General features: G+C 43.9%; 1 protein-coding gene across 1 annotated transcript in view; it reads left to right on the top strand.

Annotated features, from left to right (window-relative positions):
- Positions 1-23,096, top strand: part of LOC131265778 (tyrosine-protein kinase-like otk) — a 57,235-nt gene extending 34,139 nt beyond the window's left edge. Inside the window, exons 4-12 of the mRNA XM_058268092.1 lie at positions 14,965-15,091; positions 17,242-17,441; positions 17,512-17,976; positions 19,121-19,264; positions 19,835-20,407; positions 21,070-21,923; positions 21,993-22,165; positions 22,248-22,584; positions 22,656-23,096. Of these exons, the coding sequence (XP_058124075.1) occupies positions 14,965-15,091; positions 17,242-17,441; positions 17,512-17,976; positions 19,121-19,264; positions 19,835-20,407; positions 21,070-21,923; positions 21,993-22,165; positions 22,248-22,584; positions 22,656-22,766 (2,984 nt within the window). The 3' untranslated portion in view covers positions 22,767-23,096. The remainder of the gene's footprint in view (positions 1-14,964; positions 15,092-17,241; positions 17,442-17,511; positions 17,977-19,120; positions 19,265-19,834; positions 20,408-21,069; positions 21,924-21,992; positions 22,166-22,247; positions 22,585-22,655) is intronic.
- The last annotated feature ends 696 nt before the right edge of the window (positions 23,097-23,792 follow it).

A 23,792-nucleotide genomic window follows, 5' to 3' on the forward strand; every position in this document is an offset into this window, starting at 1 on the left:
GCAACGTACAAATGCTACCCTTTTCAGAAGAAAGTTACTTGCTTCGTTCGTAGGAAAACTTTAGCAGCTCCTTAAAGAAAACGATTTGTACGAGGACCTTTGTACGAATGGAGCAACCGTACACTTTGGAAGGTTTCTGGGCGAGTTTGCTGTTTTTTGTCGTTTTTTTGCTACGCAAACGCAAAGTTTTATTTTCCTATCTCGCAACACTCGTACTCGAACGATTAACCGATCCGATACAGAACCGGCCGGCATCAAGTTTCGATTAGTTTTTCCCTCGGCGTTCCGTTTTCCGCGCCTGCAACTATTTATAGATTCATTTAAAAAGTTGTGTCCACGGTCGGTATTTTCTTTTGCACATCCTCGAACGCCAGTTTCCAAAGTCGTTCGGAAAAAGGATAGCACTGCGAGAAGCTCAACTTATTTCATCAGCTCCGTTTTCCAGCTCAACAAAAGCTACCTACTCCCCGCCGTAAAAGGCTTTTCCACACGCCCGGTCAAAGTGGGAAGTTGCAGAAAATAACGTTCCGAGCCGTGAAGAACAAGAAATAAATAGAAAGCCGAGAAAATCTTCAAACAGAGCGTCTTTGTTTTTGTTATTCTGTTGCTAGAAGTGCAATCGAGGGCAATGGGCAGCGTGATCCTATTTTTCAATTTTCCTTTCCATTAGCGTTTCCGGGTGGTGAAATTATGCAAGCAAGTGAAAAAAAGGAAAGACAACGCTCCAATTTCGGTGTGTTGCAGGATACACGGAGGTTGTTCAACTTAAAATGCCGCACAGTAGGTATATAACGGGCAATTTTAAAATAATCATATTTTAAACACATTGCCCTGTGTTTTATTTCTTATCCCTATAACTTATTACATTCAATTTCAATTTTAAATTCACCGTTTACTAGATGAATAAACTTGGAAGAGAGGGCTTAGAGTAGTAATTTTTAAAGTTACTTAAATTTTGCTGCTTGCGTTTTGTCGTAAATTAAATTCTGTTAATAATATTATTGCTCCATCTTTGTAGAGAATAATTTGACGAAAATAATGTATAAATGATGCCTCCATTACATTACAGGCGTTGCCAGCCAACTTTGTCACGAAAGCGGGTGATTTTGTCTCCAACGCATCTTGTTTTGAAAAAAACTCATGAACTGTTGTCTCTAAAGCATCTGGTATTGAAATATCTCATCGACTGTTGTCTCTATCTCATCTGACTTTGTCTCTAACCCATCTGGGATTGTCTCCTGTCGAAATCCAGGGAATAAATAAAGGGAGTGTGGTTATGCTACATTATAAAACTCTAAGAACAGTAAAACATTATTTTTGTATGTTTTAAAGTTCTTCTTTCGTATTTTTGAATGATTTTTCGTATAATTTTTTGATGTGCATGCACACGTATGTCAACTAAGAAGGCAGCATTGTGGTGTTTAACTCGGTGGCATACACGTACTAGCTTAGATCAACCAATGTTATTTGACATCTAATAAAGTGCGTTTATAGCATAACAATTCACTCGAGTTACGCAATTTAGTTAAAGAAAGTTACTTCTAACACATGATGAAAGTTTTCTTATCATATTGATAACTGTTTATCCCTGTCTTGGCATCCCTTTCGCAGATCATAAAGCGAATTCGCATTTTAAATTTAGCCTGTGTTTGGCGTATCGGCAAACCGGGACTGCCTCAAACGCGACCAATGTGCGACAAAGTGCAGCGCCGCCGATGATGTAAACACATTCGCGACAAACAATTCACCGCAGAAACGTTTCAATTTAATGGCATGCAAATGTGCGCTTCTGCCGCCGTTGCTGACACGTTTCTCCTCCCCTTGCCGCCTTTACCTTCTCCTCCCGCGCCGAAGCTCATTTGACTATTCATCGATATGTCACTTGCACTCTTCGGCGACGGCACATGTGAAGGAAAAGCCGCCCTCGGCCCGGCAAGATGTCGCCTGGGGCGAACGTTTACATTTTGGGTGGGCGGGGGAGGGTTTGCGGAAACACGTAGTCCTGGGGAGTTTCCATGAATCATTTCCAATTTTCTTGTAACGACACCCGCAGTCGAAGGCGGCACGGTTTTCCCAGGTTGGTGTGCATGTGGGTAAGTGCGATGGCTTTTCCTTGTAAGCGTCATCGTCGAAGCGGGTGAAGCGGCAAAAAGGGACCGACAAACGTCTTCTGGCGGCGATTGTTGCGCCCTGGCCATTGCCCTAAAAGCCGGGCCATGTTCCGACGCGCTCAAACGCGTCCTGGAGTTGGGTGTTGGCTGGCGATGACTTTGGCACCGACTCCTGTGCATCAATCTGCAACCGACACCGAGTGGGCGGGAATGGTGGGGGGTCAAGTGGGGGGAGAAAGCGACACGAAACATCCATCCGTTCGGATTTGCATCGTCTGAAGTGGCTTCTTGGCTTCTTGGGCCGGGGCGGATGTCGCGTTTGTCGGTGTTTTGATGACCGCTCGCGCTTGCCGTTGTTGCGACTGCATGTTGATGCACTCCGAACGGGTGGCGTCAAGTGCTCGCGACTGCTGGGAGTCGGTGGTAACCTGCCAGCGTTAGGAAGACGATTTTTCGCGGTGCCCGTAAAGCGATGTGTTTGTTCGTTAGTAAGATTTATTCAATTTTCCTATCGCTGTAAGGGTGAGGGGCTTGCATGAGAGTGTCATGGAAATGCATGTAAACAACGCTTGAAGGGCCATTGGCGACGCAGCTGACAGGTCGGTTTTAGTGGTATTTGCAAATAAATTACGCTTCCAATTTGTTTTAAGGCTTGATTGCAATGCTATTATGCACAAACATGCCTAGTGTGGGCCTAATGTCACTAACAGAAATCTACTTCACTCTTCTTCAGATCGCTCTGACAATACCAGAAATCTACTTCATTCTTTTTCAGTTAGAAGACACTATATTTTTTACTTGCAGTCTTTGTTTTAAAACGTATAATAATGAATTGATTTCTTAGACATTTGTAGTATTAAGCTTTTCCATTTGTCTTTGATGTTCCAAAAAATGTCTTTGTTTTTTATTTTTAGTCGTTGTCTTACAACGCATATGATAGAATTGATTTCTTAGAAATTTTGTAGCATTTTGCTTTTCCTTTTATTACACCTTTGGTGGTTTATTTTGTAATAACAAAAAAAAAACAGTAGATTTTGCTACAAAACATGACTATCAAGAAATTATTTTTGTTCATAGTTGGATAAAACAATACTGTTTTTAATTTTACTTTTTAACATTTTCTCCAGACTATGGCACTCTTGGTTTTTATTGTTCTATAGACATCAACCTAGTTTTGTCTCTAAATCAACCAATTAAACAATAGTACAAACATACAATGAATCCATTTCGTTAACGGTACAATAAGTATTTTAAGTAAGTTAGCACTGTTTTTCCAATATATAATTAGTTCACATATTCTTTTCCTTTTCTACATTTGCTCGTTGGCTCCGGAAAAGGAGGAAATTATTAAACCAATGTTTCGCATTTCGAAAAAATTTAAATGAAACGGAAATTGATTTCTTCTCTTGTTCTACGGTGTTCCGGTTGTTGATCCGCTTGATGCATGTGAAATGAAACCAACCGGGTACGTTGGTGGTCGCTTTTTCATTTTCATTTGGTCAAGTTATACATACGTTTATGTGTGAAGCTGTTGATATTTTTTTATATCTGAAAGTCCTCCACTGCTTCATTTTTGTACACAACGCCGATGGCTGATGGTCATTTGCATTCATGCGTTAGAATCGTTTTTCTTTTCACATTCAACATGTAATTAGTGATACAATTCAACTGCAATCTTTCATGGATGAAACCTGGTTCGATTTTGTTCCAACAGCGACGGGATGGTCCAATTGATAAACACTCCAACTTGGAACCTTTTCCACTCAATGAATTCAACATTCTACCAAAACACTGGCATCCATTTTCCTCCCCAACTAGCATTCGGGTTGGGCTGGAAAAGGTGATGGAAATCCGAGACCATATTGTTTGCCCTTCCGGCCACCTTCTTGCCGGGTCCTTTTTCATCCTCCCGCCATTTCCCTAAATCCCGAAAAGTACCAGTGATTAGCGAAAATGGGTTAATTACGTACCGACAGGCAAGAGCTCACCGACTCCACCATCGGGTTGTGCGATGTTGTTGGTTGTCGAAGGGCGGTTCGGGAATAAATATGAATTTCCTATTGTGTCCGTGTTTCCTCAGGGACGGAGAAAACGATAAAAGGGATGTGTACTCATTTGTGGGGCAAACAAGGGCATCTCATAATTATCGGGATCAACTTGAGATGGTTTTTCCGCTCGTAGGAAAAGGAAAAATTTACTCCCGACATGTTCCGAGTCCTCGCACTAATTGGAAATGGCTGGGGCCACGAAAATATACTATTTTAGGTTATCCTGTTTTATCTCATCAGTGAATCCCTCAGCAGTCGAATGATTTCGAGAACGATGAAGTTTCTTTATCGAAGTGTGATGATGGAATTCGTTGTTCAATGTGATTGTATGCTTCTTTTCTATATTTCTATTTTCACTGCAAAGTGTTTGATTTATGAACAGTTTTTTCGAAGGTGTTTTAACATGTTAGTTTTTATTTATTAAATTTAAATTATATCTACCACTTCAACGATCGGTTTTATATATTGTTTTTATTTCCGTCATGTCACCTTCCATGCCGAAAGGCTATTTATCGTGGCACTTACGCCTGATTTAATATAATCCCTTAAGCCTTCCAAAAGCCGTTCGAGATAAATCACACGCAATCCTTTCGGCATGCAAGCTCACATTTGAGCCGTGCAAGCATTAATTGGTCATTTAGCAGGCCAATTAGCCGGAGGTTTCCCAGCGCCGGAAGCCCAGCTGAGCCTGATGCTGACGAAACTCTCCACCACACACACATTACTGATAACCCAAATAAAAGAAGTACCATTCGGAAATAGTTCTCCACCGTCTTCTGCTGGATTTCCGTGTCGTTTTTTTTGCTTTCCCAAAAACTTTCCCGACGCTTTAAGAGAACGGCTTCCCTCCCCGGTTTCGGTTCCGACCGGGCAAAACGGAACCGACGACGGGTGAAAAGTTACTCTTAATTAACCCTCTCGTGGCTCCGGGCCTCGTCCCACCGGGAAAAAGTGAATGTAGCCCACGGAAGGGCAGGAAAATCCTTCGCTATAGCAAAGGAAGCCAGCCGAGCATTTTCAACATCCAGCATCATACGAAGCTCCTTTGCCGGCCATTACCCAGACGGTCATCAGACGGGATTTGGTTTCCTTGTTGACGGAAGATAATAATGACTTCCATCCCCGCAACGTTTTAGCCCCTTCGTGGTGGGCGTCTTGTCTCTTGAGGCGTGAGACTATTTGCAAGACTCTTCCTTGGACTGAATCCTGTTTTGCTTTTGCTCTCGAGGAGATTTCCCGGGCTCTGGACGGTTCCTGCCACTACAAGCTTATCGTAACGGTTTGGACAGGCTAAGCGGCAACGTAGCAATGCAATGGTGACCCAGTCCGTGTTTATTATCGCTCGTTTTGTCTCGTGTTGAAGACAAGCTGAAGCCGATGGTGTCCCAAAGTTTGACACTCGATGCTAGGAGCAAGGAAAAACAGCTGAGGAATCCCATGCTCTTCACTTTAATTAGTTGGGATTGCTTAATCGGAGACCCTTGACATACCATTAAAAGAACATTAAACTATTTCTAAATTCACCGGACAGCAGAATGTCATTTATAGACTGAAAAATGTTTGCAAACTTATTACAAATAAGAGTTAAATACAGGGATTTTCAGATGATATCATAACAGTAGCAGTATTTATTCCAACTGCAGCACATGATATTCCAATAGCGTCAGTTGATTTTATAAAGCGATCATGTTTATTATAACTTTATCAGATGAAATCAGAATCAAAGCAGTTGATATTATAATCCTCTTCGTACAGCAGCTTGAGCGAAGTACGCAATTAGCGAGTGTAAAAGTATATCGCACGAATGACAGCCCAAGATGAATCTACATAACAGGAGGGTTCATATCGAATGAAGCTCTTCGCTTTCATTGGAACGAAACAACTCTCAAAAAAAAAGTTAAAATAATGACATGCAGTTAACATGAAAATTAATCAGCTTGATTAAAAATTTCGTTTTCAAATGAAATCGAAGCGATTCATACGAGACGAACCCACCTGATCTGTTGAACTACCATGGTGTCTCATTCGTGCGATATATGTTTATACATGCTAGTTACGTACATCGCTCGACCTGCCATACCAACTTTATAGATAGCAGTTGATATTGCTACGATTCTGATTTCATCTGACAGAGTTCCCACACAACACGAAGTCGTATTAAGTTGAATAAATTGAATCTCATATTAGTATATTTCGAATCGGAATCGCAGTATGCATAGACAATTTACGAGCAATGTATATTCTTTGTTGCATATGATGCCGAATAAGAATGTAATACGATTTTCTTTATGCATACGTATAGATATACGAACAATGTACGGCTGATGTATATCGTAAGTCGTATATGATGCCGACTTAGAAAATATACGGCTAAACATATACATTTTGAACAATGTACGGTTAGCGCCTCCACTTTTGTACGTATAGGCATTATTTTAGCATAATTTACGATTCAATCATATTGCATAGATATACGATTATTGGAAGTTGTATTTCGATTTACGTACAAGTGTGTTGTGTGGGTTATAAGAAACATGATTGGGTTATAAAATCAACTGGTACTGTTGGAATCTCATGTGCTGCAGTTATAATAAATACTTCCACTGTTATGATATGATTTAAAAACCCCTGTAAGAAAGAAAAGGCACTTATTTTCATCGCTTTCTGAATTTTTCCTTTCAGCGTTCCTTTCTGCATTAAAATTGCAGTCCTGCGCTGTACAGGAAAACCGTTCTGAAAGCACAGTGCACGCTTTAAGTGAAAAGAATCACAATGAAAACCTTCATTTCAAAGGATTCGTTTGTGCTTGATTAAACATACCTTTCCACACCCGGTCGGTGGAATTTATCGAAACGAGAACATACGAGCTTGGGGAGGGCGTAAAAAAAGTAATAATTCCTCGTCTTCCGGATCCGCTTGAAACGTCTGACGTCTGCCTCCTCTGTCCAGGAAAATGAACAATGCATTCGCAAAATTGCATCCAACCGACGCCGATGCTTCCGATCCGATGCCTCCAGACTAACGACATTTTGCCATCTCCATCGATGTCGCGCGTCAAATTCGTGTCGATCCCGGCGCTTCCGGCCCCGGTGGGGGAAAAAAGGAGAAAGGGGGAGGGCTACTGGTAGAGAGCATAAAGGATCGATTTGCATATGCAAATTCTGCATTCTACCTTTTGTCGGAAACGGAACGGGGAAAAACACGGAACCGCCCGTTTATCCCGTGAACCCAATATTGGCGGTGTCGCTGTCGCGTTCGGATGTTACCGCTTTTCCGACACCTTCGTTTCGATAGCTGTTCATCCTAAGCTTCCAATTGGTTTTTATTTGACATGAAAAATCAACCAGCAGCAGTCGCGCTCTCTGTTACTTTCAATCTTAAGCCTTATGGATAAAATAAATTTCTACAATGGCAAATTTATTTTTACACATATGCAAACGGAGCGTCCAACACTGTAATCAACGTTGGAGCAACATGCCATCGCAAATAACCATGTTTGCGCCCATAAATATGGGCCATCAGCCATCGGGGAGCCGTCACCGGCATCACCTTGCTTGCCCAGCGGCACTGCATTTGCATTTTATGCATTTTATACCAATAATGACGAACCGCTGTGTGTTTTCACTCTTTCTTTTCGCACTTACTTACCGTTTACCCTCTCGCTCATCACGATCCTGTGAGTCCTTCAATAATTTGCACGAACCATTCGGGGTTTTTGCAGTTGTTTTGTTCTTCACGCTGTTTGATCGCTTCTCGTCGTCAAGTGTGCTGCTATGTGTGAACGCGTTACTTATGTTTCACACCTTGTGGAGGAACAAAACAATAACCTCATCCCCATTGTCGTCCTCGAGGATGATCGTGTTGTGTCCTCCAACCGACCGTTCTTGCAACAAACCGGATGATGAAAAGCGTCGTTGACTGGCGAAGTTTTATAAAGTGAGGCTACGCACATATCCTCCCTCATCAAAGACAACATCCTTCCGAAGGGAGGACATAAAAGAGACATATTGCAACAAACAAAGAATGTGAAATATGGGGAGGGATTAAAGTCAGTCCAAAATGGAAAAATGCACTCTCACGTCCACCTTAGGTTTGTGCATATTTATTTTGTGTGGCACGTTGTTGTTGCTTCACCTTCCCGGAAACATCTGTATCCCGGGTCTATATGGGACAGAATTGCGTGGTTCTAAAGCAGACGTGTCAAACATGCGGTGTGAACGTGGTTCCACGAACTGTGAATTTCATACGAGCAAGAGGACTGAACCACCGTCAATTTACACTATTGTGCATTTTGGTAGAGAGTTAAGATAAGTAAAAGGGCATAATTACTACAGCCAACTGGTTGCTGAGCGTATGTAATATCATTTATGATTTATAGCAAATTTATAAGAGGTAATATAATACACTACAAATGTAAAAGAGTAGACCATAATTTTTAAGTTAAAAACACACTGATAAGAGCCTATTTTCATAATTCTAACCAATGTACCGTTTTTGCCCGCAAACCTATTTTGGGCGGGGTCAACTGAGTTCTACATCACTGTTCTAGAGCGATAGTTTCACTTTTCATTATGACACCAACGGGAACTCCAGAACCATACGAAAGCTGACGAGGTGGGAAAAATATGCTAAATTATTTTTATGTCCGTTCTCCCATCACGTTCCTCAACTTTCGAGTGACATACGTGATATACCGAGAATGAGAGGAGACTGATGCGTTCCTTGCAATGTCGCAATTTTTGTTGGCGCATCCTACTTGGGGAGTTCTAAAGTAATTGGATTCTTCGGATGAGTTCATCCAAAGCAACCTACAAAACATCAGGGAATGTAGGCGTAGTAATTAAATGAAAGATCTCATTTTACCCGACTGCCTGAAGAAGTCAACTGTAGAAGATAATAAAGAGTCTCCTAGTAGCAACGCACATTCCGGAAGGACCTTATCGCGAACGTTCGGAAGTGTCAAGCAACGCCGACGTCAGTGTGAGGCACTGGAGTAGTAAACTATTGTTCCGACTCCGACGGGAGAACACCACCAACGTATAAACAGACACAGTGAGGTGTGACGAATTGCGTTGTCATCGCCACATTACTCATTTCTTCATGCTCATCAGCAACTCTTCACTCCATCCAGGCGACATCAAAAGCAATGACCCACCATGCCTTCGTCCTCTATCCCATCCAAGGTTCTACACCGGGGAAGAAGAAACACCATGCCTTTGTGTATCGGTGCGTAGTGGCGAAGTGTTTTATCTTTATGCAGACAAACACCGTACTGATTGCCGCTTTCCCTCCAGAACCGGCTAGATGACATCATCTCGTGCTCCAAAATAGAGAGACAAAGGGGTTGGAGATGATGTAAACGCTCTGGTAAAATTTCTCGCCTTGGGTACGCCCTTCCGTTTAGGGAAGCATAATCCTTGCATAATCCTTTAACTGGAAGTAATTCCTTTGAACGATTACGTGCAACAACACATGCGATAGCGGAAGCAGTGTGTACGGCGTTGGTTGACGCTAGATAAGAGATTGCACGATTGTTCTGTTTGTCGCTAGTAATTTGATGAGTGCATCCTTTGGCTAGGGCAGGAGTTGGATCCATCAAATACAATTTTATTTTGTCTATGCAACCGGTGAATTACTCTTCCTTATGAATTTGATGTTCGTTATTACGTAAAGTGTACTACAAAACTATCAAACATTGTGTGTACCAAAATACAACTTTAACTCCTGATATCTGACAGGAAGCTCGAGTACTCTCCACTTGTTTGCTTCTAATTATATTTTTTTTCTAAAAGGTTTGTTGAGTAGGTCCTTCAAACTGTATTCTGGAGCACTCCGGAGCTCGACAAAAACACTTCAATAGTGTGTTCGTTTGGGTAGCTACCTTCTTTTCGAAGCACCAACCAGGTACAGCAAAATTAACACTTGTAATAAACCCAACTTCATCGACGTGCAGCCAATTCGGTTGCCTACACTTCAACTCCTCCATGATCGGTGATGAATAAAAAGCCATCGAAACTTTCAATCCCAATCCATACGGTGCGGTCTTTCTGATACTATGTACACCGCTTTTAAAACTACTTCGACATGAAAAATTCATCATCGAAAAAAGGCGCAGCAGCTGCTTATCCCGATTCCTAACAAGAAGCAAAAGGACGTTGTTTGTCACCCCGTCGACGAGGGGCGCTCGTTGTCGTCGGAAGCCCTCGAACAAGCTTACACAAGTTGCACGACCATAGGTCGCCAGAGCGCACCAGAGTGTCTGCAAAGTTTGTCGCTCCTACTTCCCGGGTTCCTGCTTTCTTTTTTCTGCTCTCCATAGGTCACAATGTCTAGCAAGTTTTCTCCACTTTCAAGCTAAATGTCCACAACCGGGATGTGTCGAGTGGAAGACAAGTAGGTGGAAGGCCATCGTTCTGTAGGTGGAAGACAATCCCCTTTGCGAGGGGTAAACTTTTGTGCACCATAATTAGTACTGCATTATGTTGGGCGAGAGGGCGACGTTACGCACGTGAAAACCCGGTATTTGCATATCTGCGCTCTTGAAGAAGAATCTGGTGAAGTGGTTTACAGCAAACGCGGAACTTTACAGCGTTACGGAATATATCTGGAGCACAGGCGGAATGTAACTCTATATAGTAGACGTTCGCTAGATCTTTCAACATGGATAAGATGGCCAGATCTTCGCTAGCGAGTTACGAGAGAAACCCGTCAGTGCAATTAGTAATTTCCTAAAACACGCCCGAAAATTATGCGTCCCAAGATGGGAAACTTTCCTTAAGGCTTCCACAAGGCGAAAACTGTACCTTGACATCGTACACTTTTCAAGTTCTTCTTTCGACTTTGGCAGAAAAGATGGATGCGTTTCCAGCGATTCGGTTTTCTTTTCGTTGTTTCATACTCCAACACGGGTCAATTCCTTTGCGCTCCAGCACATGAGAGGCACAAAGATATGAATATCCGAAGGCAAATGTGGGTATGTGCTTCGTATGGCATAATGCGCCTCGCTGGATTTACTTTCCCAAAGTACGGCAGAACGGCAAAGGCAAAGCTAGACAATCTTGCGGTGGAGATCTGATAGGCGGAGAAAAGCAAGGTACCGACATATCAGCAAGTGCCGTGCGACCCTTCGTATGAGTCCACGGCGTACCAAGTTTGGATTGCGGCTTTCCCCAAGGGTGAGAAGCGGTCTGGTCCGAGAGGAGTCGACCGGAGATTTATGGGTTCTTTATTGTCTGCGGAGAACGTATGCAGAATCGGGGCGACAGTTCGCTCAGGGTCCTCGGCACTCCCGATACAGCCGGCCGGGCCCAGAGGCCAGGACGCTCCGGGGAGACGGCGTGTGTGTTTGTGTATCTGCTTGGCAAATCGCGACGACAGTGGCCCGCGCTGAAGATTGATATCGAAGGATTACCCGTAGCGGCGGTTGAATAACCTTTCGCTACCTCCCAGAATCAGCTCGGAACGGCAGAGGGCAGGGACGAAAAAACGCGGGGTGGCGCATAGCTGCAGAAGTGGTCCGTCCGATGGCATCTGGACTTTAATTTATGACACTCGACGTGATTCCATCCCGTGCTTTGGACCGACTCGGACAATGTGTGTCGTCGTCGTGTTTGATTGGTCCGCTCGAGCATCAAAGGATTGGGGTTGCATCAACCGAGTGCATATTAATAACATCGTTTTAGGAGGAATAACCCGGTGAGCTTCGGTTTGCTTCGGCTATCAAATAGTTCTCCAATTTTCCACCGCAAGAATCGTGGCCATAACGTTGATCGATGCCAGTTCTTGTACAATAAGCTCTTTGATTCATTACACGGGTTTAAGCAGTGATCCGCAAATTTTGTCCAACTTCAGAGGGCATGAATCAGGAAGAAACACACAGAAAGACATACCCTGGCCTAGTTTGAAGAAGGAGAAAGGATAAATCAGTGGACTACAGTTAAATAAATGCGGAAAAATTCATCAATTTAAAGTCTTTGACGTGTCTTCAAGTATTTTAGATTCGAGGCCAAGATATAGCTACAAGAAGCTTTTTTTAAATTTGGCAAAATGTGTCTTCATAGCATTCTATTTCAGATCCAAGAACAAAGCTTTATAGGCCACATCGCAGCTTATCAATTCGAATTCCTGTAAAGAATAATTTATTGAAGTGTATCAATCTTCTCTTATTGGTAATTCTTGAAGGAACTCCTCTAATACCATATCTCCAGTACTCAGTTCAAATTAGCTTCGCCCAACAACTGCTTGTGTAACCACCTAACCATTAGCAACTAATGTTGGTTCCGCATCATTAAACCCCTATCGTAGGGCCAATCCTTCTTCCAGAGCGTCCGTAATGTCCGGAAGTTCTGAAGTCACGTTCTACCAAGCGCTCTTCCTTTCCCACCCCGAACAACGGAGAGGGTAATTAAACGAATGCCATTCAATCACACAAATCTTTCGTTGTTCGTTTCGCTGAAATCAACTTTATTTATTCAATTACGGTGCCATGCCGATTGGACTACCTCCTACTCCCGAACCTTACTAAAGGCCGTTCGGATTTTTCTGGCAATCGACGGCGCTTGACTGAGAGGTTGGAGGGCGTGTTGTAATGAACCTGAAATAGTCTCGAAACTCTGAACTGACCTCGTTCGAACTTTCGCGCAACTTTGCAACCCGCCGGTTACGGACGCTCCCCGCGCGAGAAAGTGGCAAACTTTTCCTAACCACTCCAATAAAACCTCATAAATTGGGAATTGGGTTGGGCGCGGTTTCTTACAGAAGTGGTTCCCACGGGGGGCGCGTGCCCAGAAGTGGCCAGGGTTTTCTTTGTGCGATTTTTCTCCATGGGCATTCTGGGGAATTTAATTTCATTTCATTCTGTTACAACTTTGCGCCATATTTCTTCCGGTAGGAATCCCAATCGATGGAGTTTAGGGCCGGGGTGATTATTGGTAGGATGCATTCGTCGTCATGTGAAATTGTACTCTCGATGCGGGAGCACATGGGACAACCTGATAAAGAACTTGTAGGCAATTATCGATTATGGTATCTAAGGAATTTAATTGAAAGATTGTGGATAAATTTATGTCACAGAAGAATTCGTTTGGACATTTAATGTAGGATCTATGTGACTATGCCTTTTTTCTTGGACTTTAGAAGATAATTCTAACCTCAATGACCCTCTTAAGCTTCACCAGCCAAGGTTCAGTAATTGTATCTTACACCTTCCTATCCTTCAACAAAAATAATCGTTTAAAGTCCCAACTCCAATACATGTCTATCCCCAAGTAATCCACTGTGAGACGTTCGTATTAGCTGTTTCAGCTTCTATTACTCAACATGTCTTGACTTTCGGAACAAAGACCAAAAACGCCTGGATGATTTAACACAACTGCAGTCCTAAAACGAGCCATCGGTGTAAAGAAGCACCAGTCTGGACGAAATATACCTCGATATATACACTCGTAAACCGGCGATCGGTCTTCACGACCCAATTACTTCCACGTTCTTTCGCACTGCTTTCCTTGCTTGCACTCCAGAGTGCTCCCAAAGCGGCAGGATGATACCGGAGCTGCCCAACGCCATCCGACGTCTGGCGGCATCTCCTCATCCCTTCGCTATTTCCGGCGGCGGAAAAGCGAGCGAAACTCTCGTAACATTTTATGACCTGGAAAAAGTTTTGCCGGATTGAAAGTCGGGATTGGAGTTCTGTCCTGTCCGGTGGTTGTCTTTGTCGGTTCCCTCCCCCCTAAAGCCCGGGGTCTCGGCAAAGTTCGGGATTTTCCAAAGTCCCGGCACACAAAGCGCATAAACTTGCGGATGCTGGCGGATACTCCCCACTCCTTCCCGTTTCGTTTTTTGTGGATTATGGATCGGATATTGCCGGAGATAAACACCATCCCGATGGCGGCAGGGAGCGGAGGACCGGGGGTTTAGAGGTCCATTAGGGAGGGATTGTTTCCCCACCTCCCTGCCCATCTTCCGGGTGATTATCGCCTCCCTCCCGGAAAGAGTAGAGCTCGGAAGGCCGCGGAAGATCGGCCGGGTCACCATTTGGCGCATTATCGATGAAGGTTGAAGACAAAAGGAATCTAAACAAATACACACACATAAACGACCGAACCTAAACCGTATCATTTCAATTCCGATCACTCCTCGCCCAGGAAGCTCAAGTCCAATTATCCTCAAACTGTGTCGAGAGTCCTGGAGCGCGCAGTTAAGTTTTTCTTTTTCCTTATTTATTGATTTAGTTCGGTTTCGTTTGTGGTTTTGTTTCTTCTTTTTTTCATCCCACGAAATTCCACATCACCGTAAGGATGTATCTTTTGCGGAGGACACATTCTTTTGGACCATTTTTCAAGCTTTTCCGGCCGTGCGGGGAATGTCTTGTTGCTAGATTCGATTAACTTATGCTTAATCGAGCACGTTCGGTGCTTAACTTTGGTACGTTCGTTAGCCGCAGCAGTGTTTCAGCTTTGTTTGAGGGAAACTCATATTTTAGACGCAAGAAAAACTATGGTAAAGTATAAAAAATACTATGGTTGTTATTTATAAATGTGAAAATGTATAACTCTACACTAGACTCTGGAAATGAAACATAACACACACGGAAAAGGTCGAAAGTATTAAACTTCGAAAGTACAGAAACAAATAAATAATTTCCGTCATTAAAATTTCGCGAATTCCGTATCACACTAATAACTACCAATTATTTTTCCCTTGCGAGGCGGTATATTTTCTCCCACCAACCATCGCTTCTCCTGCCAACGATTCCCACCTTCTTTAACAATTTCTTTACCATTCCTTTCTCCTTTCTTTTGCCACAGCAATCTCGCCGCCGGTAGTTCAGCTGCTCAAGCACGACTCGGAGCGCGGAAGCATTTCACTCAAATGTCACTCGGCGCTGGAAAATGTCGCCGGCGATGGTGAGGAGATGCACGTGGAGTGGTACAGGTAAGGTTTTCGGTGAAGAATCCTGCCCGGAACGACGAACTCTCTTGAATGTTGTGGCCCGTCGTGAGGTTATGTGGAAGGAATCGCGGTTTTTTTCTTTCTTGTTTTTCTCTACCCATTTTTCTTTTCCTTTGGAAGTCTCTGCCCGGAACAGGAATGGCTTAGGGATGTTTTTGCATGTTTTCTTTTTGCTATTTTTATTTTTGTTCGTTTCTACCGATGCCGCGGAATGGAATTGCATTATTTTGTGTGTTAAATTTGCACTCGAACTCTCAAAGCTTCCAGGTCTGGTTCATTTATTTTTCCCACCCTCGCCCTGAAGAACCGGTATTATTTCGAAATGGAGGATAAAAAATGTGGCTGAAAAGGGATGCCGAAATGCGAAAGAGAAAAAAAAGTCAATGCCAGACGGAAACTCCCTGCTTTCCCATTTTCCGTGGACCGTGGCCACAAGCGGACGCTCGACAACATTGTCGGCAATCGATCGAAACGAGTGCATTGATTACATGTGTTCGGTGTGTAATCGGTAGGAAAAATAATAATCTGTCGAATCGCGCCGGGCAGATGCTTTAAAAAATGGTAATATACGTTGATCACGTGAAGGGTTTCCATAGCAGTTCCTACTTACTTGTGCTTCAGTTTGAAGTGATGAAACACGAAATGTTCGATGGGGTATTATTGTTCCTCCGATATGATAATGATGATGATCCAAACCGCACGGGAATGTCGAAAGGTTGGTCCGCAAATTGAGTAATTAATTATACAAATTACCACCCCCGTGTGGGGTTGCATAACGCCACCGGTGGTTATTAATAGTATTGCATTTTTAATCCCTTTTTGTTATGAACTGTTGGTCAAATAGCTTTCGTATGAAATAATTGATAATGTAGGACCGTAGAGGACGCATGGAACCATTGCACAAAGTTAAATATAGTGTTTAACAAAGCACAATGGCCACTTTGGAGTAAATACCAAGATAAAAATATTTTTCTGTTGTTTCATATTGCGAACTGTATTACTATTTTGTGTGAAATTTGTAAAAGAGTAATTCCAGCCAATCCTGCAAGGAGGCACTATATGCTATGGTGACTACATGTCACTGAACCTATTGTTAATTCTACTACAGTATTCTATTGTTGTATCCCCAAGGGGGGCAAGGCAAGTTGTTTCATATTTGTGCTATAATTTGATACCAAAAGCCATATTTTCCTTTGAAGACAAATAAAATACCTAAAATAAAATAAAGTCTTTGGCATAAAAATAGGATCAAAATTGCAAGAGTTATAAAAATGGTTGATTTGTTTCAAATTTTTGCTCTGTTTTTTTCGCAACATTGGACTTTGATCTCATGAATCTCAGAACTGGCTGGATGCAGAGGTTCAATGTTTTGGCTAGTTCTTAGTTTGATCTTGAAGTTGAAAGCAAAAATGGTTGGCAAACGTTATACGTAAGTTGGATTTCTGACTTCCATCCCGGCAAATGGCCATTGTGCAATGGTGAGCCATAATAATAAAAACAAGTGATAGTCAAATGTTTCCCAGGGTTAAATAAAAATTAACAGACGTCAAATTAAAAATGTATTACCTTTCCTACCACAAGTTCAAATAGTACATCTTACTCCAATGCAGAAAGAATGCCATAGAAGGAAATCCGGCAGCAAGGTTTTCACCACCTTTTCGGTCATTCGTTTTCGAAGCTCATTGTGTTTCCTTTGTCTCCTTCCGTTTAAAACCAAGGAAGCAATACGACGTCGAAACACAGGACATTGACATGTGGCGGTGGTGGTTTGCACGACACTGCACTTTGTCTTCTCGTGCGGGACGTGCAACCCCATATCACCGTAATACCGTATGCGCATGTGGATTTTTATCCCGGGAAAATGCATTGCCCTTCGCTGGCGGAACTTTTCCGTCGTCCGTATTTCGAACAAAAGCGCGAGGAAAAGTGTCTCAGTCAGGCACCAAAAAAAGAAAATAAGGATCACGCAGACAGAATTTTGAATTTTGGGGACGTGGACGACGTACGGCGGGAAGAAAGGAAAACTGTTCGGTTATTTTTTGTGTTTTCTTAGATAAGCTTACCCGGCTTTAATGCAACCGTCGTTATCTCTCTCTTTTTCTCTCTTTGGCTTCCCATTTTTTCCCATTCAGGAACGAGATGAAACTGACAAAATCACCACACATCGATCTGCAGCGCCGCAAGCTGCACATAAAAAGTGCATCATCCAAGGATAATGGCGTGTACAGCTGCGTTCTGTCGATCCTGTCCGGGACAGGCAGCACCCGTCGGCTGACGCTGCGGAGTGTGAAAAACTATCGTCTGAAGCTGAAACCGGGCACGGCTTATCATGGTAGGTGGCACGAAACCCCCCTCTCCCCCGCAAAGGCATCATTTAATTCGATCCGTTTTCCACCCAGCAGGCGAGGGAAAAATCGATTGCTCCAAGAACCGCAATCTGTTGCTATGCCGCGGCAAGCGAGGCGACCGGCAGCTTAGCCTTCAGCCCAAGCCGGAACCGACCAACCCGGACGACGAATCGGCCTCGTTCCAGAGCGATGAACCGCCGCTACCGGCACCCGCCCAACTGCAGCTGGCCACCGGGGCCACTCCCGCCGCTGGAAACGCTTCAGCCGCCCCGTTCCGCATCGTTCTGCACCCCGCGGCCACGACGGTCAACGAAAGCCTTTCGGTCGCGCTGAACTGCGGTTTTCGTCCGAGCGGCAGCGACGCGACCGGGGAAGGTCGGGGAGGCTTTGTGTTGCGCTGGCGGAAGGATGGGAAAGTCATACGGAAGTGGGATAACACGGGCGGGGATGCGATGGAGGACGACACGCTGGACGGAACCACCGAAAGCAGCAGCTCCTCGTCCATGTTCCGGGATGATGGTAAGTGTTTGCGTTGGACGAAAAGTTACCGGGAAGTCTTAAAATAAATTAATGAACAAATGTAAAGAAAGGCATTTTTTAATGTTTTTTAAACCCGGAATTTTCAAACCTCAATCTTTCATCAATTATCCTAGGACCAATAATATTTTTTGGTTTTCTTCTATTGTTAAACTGTTGAAATGAACATAAAAAAGACGTAATATTGGTAATACTTCATAAAGTAAAGTGTATCAAGGAGATATTGTCAATAATTTGGAAAACAATTCTATGTTAACTCTAACATCCGGAACTTTTCAACTAGATTTCCTTGTGCCGTACAGCAGTAAAAATAATCCTCACCCTTGTTAGTTTCTAGAACAACCCGCTGTAATGCTAACGTCATTAATTTCTAGCAATTCTGATTGTTATTATATTCAAATGTGTTTTCCTATTCTTATCACACCTTTCTCCATTTTTGATCACCCTTTTTCGCGTATTCAACATCACATCACATTTTCATTCGAACTTGTTGCTTCGAAAAATCGAGATAGTATAATATGCGGGAGTTAGTTTTAAAGCTAGTTTGTATTTGTTCTAATATTTGTTTCCACTTTAGTTTAAATTAAACTCTTATTTAAATGTGATTTTTCTCTTAAGTTACTTTCATGACTCTTATTTCTATACGATGAAAGTAATTACGAGGATTCCTCGTGTACATTAATACTTAAATTATTAGGATGAGAATGATAATGATGATAAAAATCAACAATAGTAAAAATAGTGGAGTGGTGTTATCCAAAAGCTGTGTTACGGACTTGAAAATACAGTCATTTTTCTTAGCGACACTACTAACAGTGTTCCATTAATGTAATTCATTCTAGTAAAGATAAATCTAGCTAAATAGCAGACAGGAAAAGATATCAAAAATAAACAGACCAATCTCAGGCAACTCAAAAGTTCAGAACTCCGGCTGAAGCCAAAGCCAAACCATTAATAAGCATAAGCTCATCCGATTCGCCATTCTGCTCGGCGCAAAAGCGGATAGCGGCGAGTGAGAAAGTTTCCGCGTGACCAACACCGTGGTGGCCATTCTTCATCTCTTCCTCCCCCTCCCATTCCGTTTCATTCATGGCTTCATGGTTCTCTCTTCCTCTCTCCTCTGCAGCCCGCATCTACATCGACCGGACGAACGGATCGCTCGTGATCGGCCAGACAGTGGCCGGCGACGAAGGAAGCTACGACTGCCAGATAACGAACAATGCGAGCGACTTTCTGCTTACCTCGATGCCGGCGGAATTGCAAATCATCTGTAAGTGTGGAGCTGGTGGCGGACGACGGGTCGTTCGTTCGGATGGGTGGCAAAGATAATCCCGACGGATGTTTCGTTCCGCGGGTTCTTTTTTTTCCTGTGTGTTGCTTTTTTATGTTTGCTTCTGTGAATCCATTTCGCAACATCAAAGCCTTTTGCGAACCCGTCGGTCTCCAGTGGTGGGTGTCCACTGGTTTGGAGATAAAATTGTGAATTAATGTATGAATAATTTTTTTGAATCAAACCCTGATAAGTATAAGAACCCGCGTGAGATCGAAGACGGTAGAGAGGGATTTAGTAGAATAATAATGGATCTTTCAAGAAGAAATCTTTTTCGTGAAGAACTTTTTGAAATCATCCTAGAGCTTTAGATTGAACTGGTTCAAATGGGCAAACAATGCACATGGTACCGTTTTACCTAAAGTTGTTTACTCAGTGCTGATTCACATATCTCGGTTTTCTCTTGAGATATCAGATATCACGTCAGTTGTTTGAAGCCGCTTTTCTTTTTGTAATTTCCCAAACTATGATACCTCTCTAATACCCTGCGCTCTTCTTCCTCCTTTGCAGCCAACCTTCGCTTTACACCCAAGCCGCCAACCACCAAGAACCTGGAGCTCGGTTCGGTCGCGAAGATTCACTGCAAGGTGCAGGGCAGACCGACCCCGACGGTTCACTGGACGTCCGGGTTGGACCGGGGCGAGCTGCCGGAATCGATCGAAGACGTCAACGGGACGCTAGTGTTCCGCAACGTGTCCGCCGAGCACCGGGGTAACTACTCGTGCGTGGCCACCAACAGCCAGGGCGAGATCCGGGCGACGGTGTCGGTGAATGTGGTCATCGCACCGAAGTTCGAAGTCGCTCCGGAGGGTTCGGCACAGGTGGCCGAGCTCGGTACGGTGCAGTTCCACTGCGTTGCGACTGGTGACCCCCGGCCGACCATCCAGTGGGACAAGGACCTGCAGTACCTGCACGCGCCGGCTGCGCAGACGAACGCCACTGCCGAGGAGGAACGCTACCGGATACTGGAGAACGGCACACTCGTGCTGACCGAGGTACACCTGGAGGACGAGGGACGGTACGGGTGCACCATTGGCAACAGTGCCGGATTGAAGCGGGAAGAGGTTCACCTCATCGTGCGCCGTAAGTTTTTGTCCCTCATTTCGTAGCTCGCGAAGTGTTTCTAAGAAACTTCAATAAACCTCCCGAATTGTTTCGTAATGAAGATTGAGAATCCAAGAACTCCAGAAATAGCAAGAATCCATTTGTATTACCCAATTCCAAGATACTTTTAAATTTAATTTATGTTTTCTCATAAGTTACGATTCTATGAGTTTAAAGTATTCAAACAACTTCTGCTATTTCTGATATGATTTTGACGAGTGTAATTCTACCGCAAATAATTGAAATGATTCGTGGTTGAAAGGCACATCTAGGAAAGGCTAGTTTATATTTTAAATATTATTATCAGCATTTGCACTTCAGATAACATTAGTTGAATTCTTATGAAAATATTGAAAATTAAAAAAAAAAGATTGTAAAGTTATAATTACTCAACTCAGACTGGTCCGGTAGTTCTAGTGTTAAAAAGATAAATCTATAAGTTACTAGGTTGTATTTGATCAAAATATGACATGTAAAAACGTCTTAATCATCAAAATCAATTACTTCTGGCGTAATTGGATTGGTTTTATTATTTATCGATTATGAATTGTTTAACTCCAAAGCAACATCATTTTAACTCCAAATGGTTGAAAACGTTGTCTCATTGCAATGTGTTTAATTGTTCGCTTGTTCATTTGCAGCGGCTGACGGAATCGCAATGCCAGAAGAATCACCCGAGGACGGTTTCCTGATCACTCGTGCCGTCCTGATCACCATGTCGGTGGCGTTCGCGTACATCATCCTCGTTGTGGGGCTCATGATCTGGTGCCGGCATCGTCGAGCGGCTCGCAAGGCCCGCCTGAACCTCGGCTCATCGAAGGAGAACGGTGGAGGTGACGTCGATTTGAAGAATTGTGAGATTGAACCGTGCCTGCCGGACAAATCATCTGCCGGTGCGGGTGAAAATGGAACCGCGGGCTCTTCGTCCGGTCGTGGCAAAAAGCTGAAGAACGGCTCGGCCGGCGGAGGCAAGGAGCAGCAGCACGGTGGCGATAAAAGCGACGACACGGTCAACTCGAACAAGTCGAAAAAGTCCTCCGGATCGGGTGGATCGTTGTTGGAGCAGCTGACCGTACCGCGGGCGTCCGTGGTCGATCTGCTGCAGATCGGAAAGTGTGACTTTGGTGATGTACTGATTGGAAAGATCCGCGAGAACGATTGCCGGTTGCCGCCACCGAAGGAAAGCGCCACACAGGAGCCCGTAACGGGGGATGAGGTTGGTCCGGGGGGTAGCGCCGAGGTTAGTACCGAGAACGAGCGGAAAAGTGTCGGACGGAAGCCATCGAATGAGGAGCTTAACGCAATCCGACCCGAGAACGATTACAAGCCAGTGATGGTGAAGGCCTTGACGAAGGTAAAGGACGAACACTGTTGCTCGGAGTTCCGCCGCCAGTTGGAACTCTTCCGCACCGTATCGCATCGTAATGTGGTGCAGCTGTTTGGACTCTGCAGGGACAAGGATCCTCACTACCTTCTGCTAGAGTACACCGATTGGGTAAGGTCGAACTAACCATCAATAAAAAGGGACGCGGGTTTAATAAGGTTTTCCTTTATCATTCCACAGGGCGATCTGAAGCAGTTCCTCCTGGCAACGTCACCAAACACCCCGCCGAACGGAACCGTAGACAAGAAGGACGCCTCCAAACCGCCGCCACTAAACATACCACAGATTCTCGCCCTCGCCCACCAGATTGGACGCGGAATGGACGCGATCTACAAGGCTCGCATTATTCACAAGTAAGTGAACAATTAGCTTTCAGGTTGAAGGACATCCAAGACGAGAATACCCCTTTAATACGTAAATATTCACTTTCTCAAGGGACCTGGCGACACGGAACTGCATCATCAGTAGTGACTTTTCGGCAAAGATCTCACTACCAGCGTTGGCACGGGACAAGTACAGCAAGGAGTACTGCAAGCACCGGAACCAGCTACTACCGGTACGCTGGATGGCACCGGAGTGCTTCCAGGAGGACGACCATTCGATCAAGAGCGACATCTTCTCGTTCGCTGTCCTCGTCTGGGAACTGTTTACCAACGCGATCGAGCTGCCCCAGAAGGATCTTACCGATGAGGAGGTGATTTCCGGTGCCCTGACCGGCAAACTTGAGTGGAAGGTGGCCGAAAGTACGCCGGAAGCGTTGCACAAGATTTTGGTACGTAGAGACGTGGTTTGAAGAGCAGTAGTGAAATATAAACTAACCTAACAACTTTCTTTCCACTGCAGACATCCTGCTGGTCGGCGAACGCGAAAGAGCGTCCCTCATTTAGCCAGCTGGTCGTCGCCATCGGGAACTGCCTACAGAGCGAGTACCCCAAGGAACCGTCGTCGGATTGAAGCGACCCCCGGTCGTTCTCAAATCAAGCAATCAAGCACTCACCGTGCACCGGCGGTGGCCACATCTAACTGAATCGTAATCTTATACAACGAGGTATTATTCTGGTGCATCTCTTTTTTTGTATTATAACTTATTGCTGCTGAAAAGGCAGGAAAACGACGCAGCTAGCGAACGAACACAGTTTATCATTGATAATATTATATTACGGTCATTTATTGCATTTAACTCCGCGTAAGCGAAGGGCCAAGTCTACCAATGAAGCATTTACACCCAACGGAGAAACGCGATCTCGCGCCCCAAGTGAAAAACAGTGAATCCAAAGCCCTCTTTAAACGATACCAACTTTCACTAACTACTGTCAAACGCTTTTAAATCTCGAACTCAAATTAACGCAGCAACGAATGATATATTTCTCGTTGCCATGGTAATTTGAGTTCACAAGTATTAAGCAAGCCGTAGACGTTACATATTAATCTGCACAGATGTTTGACGTCTACAGCCTTTCCTTAGCTATTTCCAACATCTCTCGAGATATTCGGGATATCTGGAGGGATGTTTGACAGACGATGGGTACGAGAGAACAAAGGAAATCTGTAGACGTCAAAGATCTGCACAGATTAATATGTGACGTCTACAGCCAGCTTTAGATCCAAGAAGTGTTTGACAGTGAGCGTATAGTAAAAATTGCTACCGTTTAAGACGGGCCAAAGATGGAAGAGATTATTTAGAAATTATGTGAACGAAACACAGGACTTTGCATTGGAAAATGCGTAAAAGTAATAATGTGTCGTTTGGAAAGGATTCTTTTTTCCAGGAAGGAAAATTATATTAAATATATCAATGTCAGCCAGCGAGTACTTCTTACGCAAGACTTACTATCGAACCCCGTCTGCTTTCGACGCCGACCCCTTTATACATAAATCGTATATTATCGCGGAATGGCAGCAGCAAACAGTAAGAAATAAAAGGGACAAAAACGCAACAGGAGGATGGTTCGATTATAAATGAATCGCACGTATTGGATA

The sequence above is a fragment of the Anopheles coustani genome, chromosome 3 (genome assembly GCF_943734705.1).
Source record: "Anopheles coustani chromosome 3, idAnoCousDA_361_x.2, whole genome shotgun sequence".
Classification (NCBI taxonomy): domain Eukaryota; kingdom Metazoa; phylum Arthropoda; class Insecta; order Diptera; family Culicidae; genus Anopheles; species Anopheles coustani.